This window comes from Alligator sinensis, unplaced genomic scaffold (genome assembly GCF_000455745.1).
Source record: "Alligator sinensis unplaced genomic scaffold, ASM45574v1 scaffold1165_1, whole genome shotgun sequence".
Taxonomy (NCBI): Eukaryota; Metazoa; Chordata; order Crocodylia; family Alligatoridae; genus Alligator; species Alligator sinensis.
In genome coordinates, this window is record NW_005842477.1 from 1,037,343 (window position 1) to 1,039,613 (window position 2,271).

General features: G+C 64.4%; 1 protein-coding gene and 1 non-coding gene across 2 annotated transcripts in view; both read right to left on the reverse strand.

The window, feature by feature from the left end:
* Positions 1-1,338, reverse strand: part of NPR1 (natriuretic peptide receptor 1) — a 12,442-nt gene extending 11,104 nt beyond the window's left edge. Inside the window, exon 1 of the mRNA XM_025212643.1 lies at positions 1,241-1,338. Coding sequence (XP_025068428.1) covers positions 1,241-1,338 — 98 coding nt within the window. The remainder of the gene's footprint in view (positions 1-1,240) is intronic.
* Positions 1,116-1,187, reverse strand: TRNAM-CAU. The gene has a single exon. It is a non-coding gene; the product is annotated as a tRNA-Met (tRNA).
* Positions 1,339-2,271: the final 933 nt, after the last annotated feature.

The window sequence follows — 2,271 nt, forward strand, 5'->3', positions numbered from 1 at the left end:
GGACGGGGGGAGGGGAAAGGGTTTGATCCAGCTGGAAAAACACCGATGGGTGAAAAACACCAAGCATGCAGCACCCGCCCCCCTGCCCCCGCAACCACACTGGACCTGATCCCAGCAGCTGGGGGCCTGATCCTGCCCTATCCTGGTACAGCCCCTGGGCCCCAAGATGTGCCCCCGTCCAGTGTTGCCAGGCTCTATCCCACTCCCCCAAGTGCCAGCTGCCTGAGTCAGGGGATGACAGGTGGCCCCCAACCCTCTCCCTTGCTCTGCTCAGGGTGGACCCCAGCGGCCTGGGCCAAGGATCGGGCCCCACTGGGGGGGGTACCATGAGCAGCCAGTCGTGCTCTCACCCCTGACACAGCCCAGATCCTGCCCTGCCGGCTGACCCCAGGCAAGCCTCATTTCTTCTTGGGGGACATGTTTGCACCCTTGACCTGGGCACATCCTGCCAGCCCGCTCTCCCGCAGGGGAGCTGCTGGGTCACGCCCCCTGGCAGCTGGGATAAGTGGAGGTGCTTTTGCAGCTTCATTAGTGCAGGGCATGGGATTGCCACAATCAGGCATTCCCGTGACCGGGGCACTAATGGGGCCCATTACCCAGGTAAAGAGCAGGGCAGGTAGGCGGGGGCCCTGACACATGGGGAGGGGGTCCCGGCCACCCGCTGCCTCTTTGAGGCAGGGTCCTGAGACCCCTGCCCACCCTTTCTCTGGGCAGACAGGGCACTCATGAGAAACAAGTCAGGGAGGGCATTGCCCCCAGGAGAGCAGGGGCCCGGGCACCATGACCTGGGGGGCAGAGCTGGGGGGCTACAAGCGGGGCAAGGCCCAGGCAGGGGCTCCCGGAGCCCAGGGGCATGGAGCAGGCCTAGCCCTGGGGCAGCAGCACCCCCAGGCAGGGATGGCAGGGCAGGCCCTGGGACAGTGGGTTGTTTCTGCCCCCTCCCTGGTATGGGAGAGCACGTGCTCCCTGGATGTGCCCCCCCACAGGTGTGGGGAGGCCCCTCAGGCTGCATAGGACAGCAGGAAAAAGCAGGCAGGCGGTACTAATGAAAAGCAGCTAATTAATTAATTACCCAGCTTTTTAATTAACCCAAAAGGAGCAAAAAAAAAATTAACTAGCAGAGGATGGTTTCGATCCATCGACCTCTGGGTTATGGGCCCAGCACGCTTCCGCTGCGCCACTCTGCTACTTGAATGCACAGTTCTGATGACTCCATATAAGGCTACCGCGAGCCACTCACGCATGCGCAGCGAAGACGCCCATGAGCTGCCCCCCAGCACCCATTCTACGCACGTCCCGCGCCACCTTGCGGCCCCACTCGCGCCCTGCAAGACGCATGCGCAGTAGCACGGACCCGCTCGCCAACGGCCGCCTTCTTGTTCCCGCCCCCCGGGCCTGTAATTGGCCCAGCGCTCCCTCTCCGATTGGCTCGTTTGAGATAGATGGGGAAGCAACCCAATAGCCGAACAGCGAGCGAAAATACCAGCCCGCGGTTGGCCGTGCGAGAACCAATCGCCGGGCCGCTTGTCTGGGTTATGGGCCCAGCACGCTTCCGCTGCGCCACTCTGCTACTTGAATGCACAGTTCTGATGACTCCATATAAGGCTACCGCGAGCCACTCACGCATGCGCAGCGAAGACGCCCATGAGCTGCCCCCCAGCACCCATTCTACGCACGTCCCGCGCCACCTTGCGGCCCCACTCGCGCCCTGCAAGACGCATGCGCAGTAGCACGGACCCGCTCGCCAACGGCCGCCTTCTTGTTCCCGCCCCCCGGGCCTGTAATTGGCCCAGCGCTCCCTCTCCGATTGGCTCGTTTGAGATAGATGGGGAAGCAACCCAATAGCCGAACAGCGAGCGAAAATACCAGCCCGCGGTTGGCCGTGCGAGAACCAATCGCCGGGCCGCTTGTTGCGGAGTGGACAGCGCTGGCCGGCGGCTTCTTCTCAGCGGCGGCGGGTTCCATTGTTCGGGGGTAGCGGGCGCCATGAGGTGAGCGGTGGCTGGGGTAGGCCCGGGGGGGTCGGGATGTGGGGAGGGGCTGAGGACCCCGCAGGCGGGGCGGGGAAGGTGGACGGGGTGCCTTACAGGGGTTGCAGTCGAGGTGGGGGAGGGGGATGCAAGGGAGGGCTGAAGCGGGGTGGGGGGTGCCTCGCGGGGAAGATGAAGGGGGTAGAGGGCTTGGCCGTAGGGTCAGGGGCTCGGGGCCTTGCTCAGCTGTGACTCACTGCCTCCTCTCTCTCTCACCCAGCGGTGATCGAGGTCGAGGGCG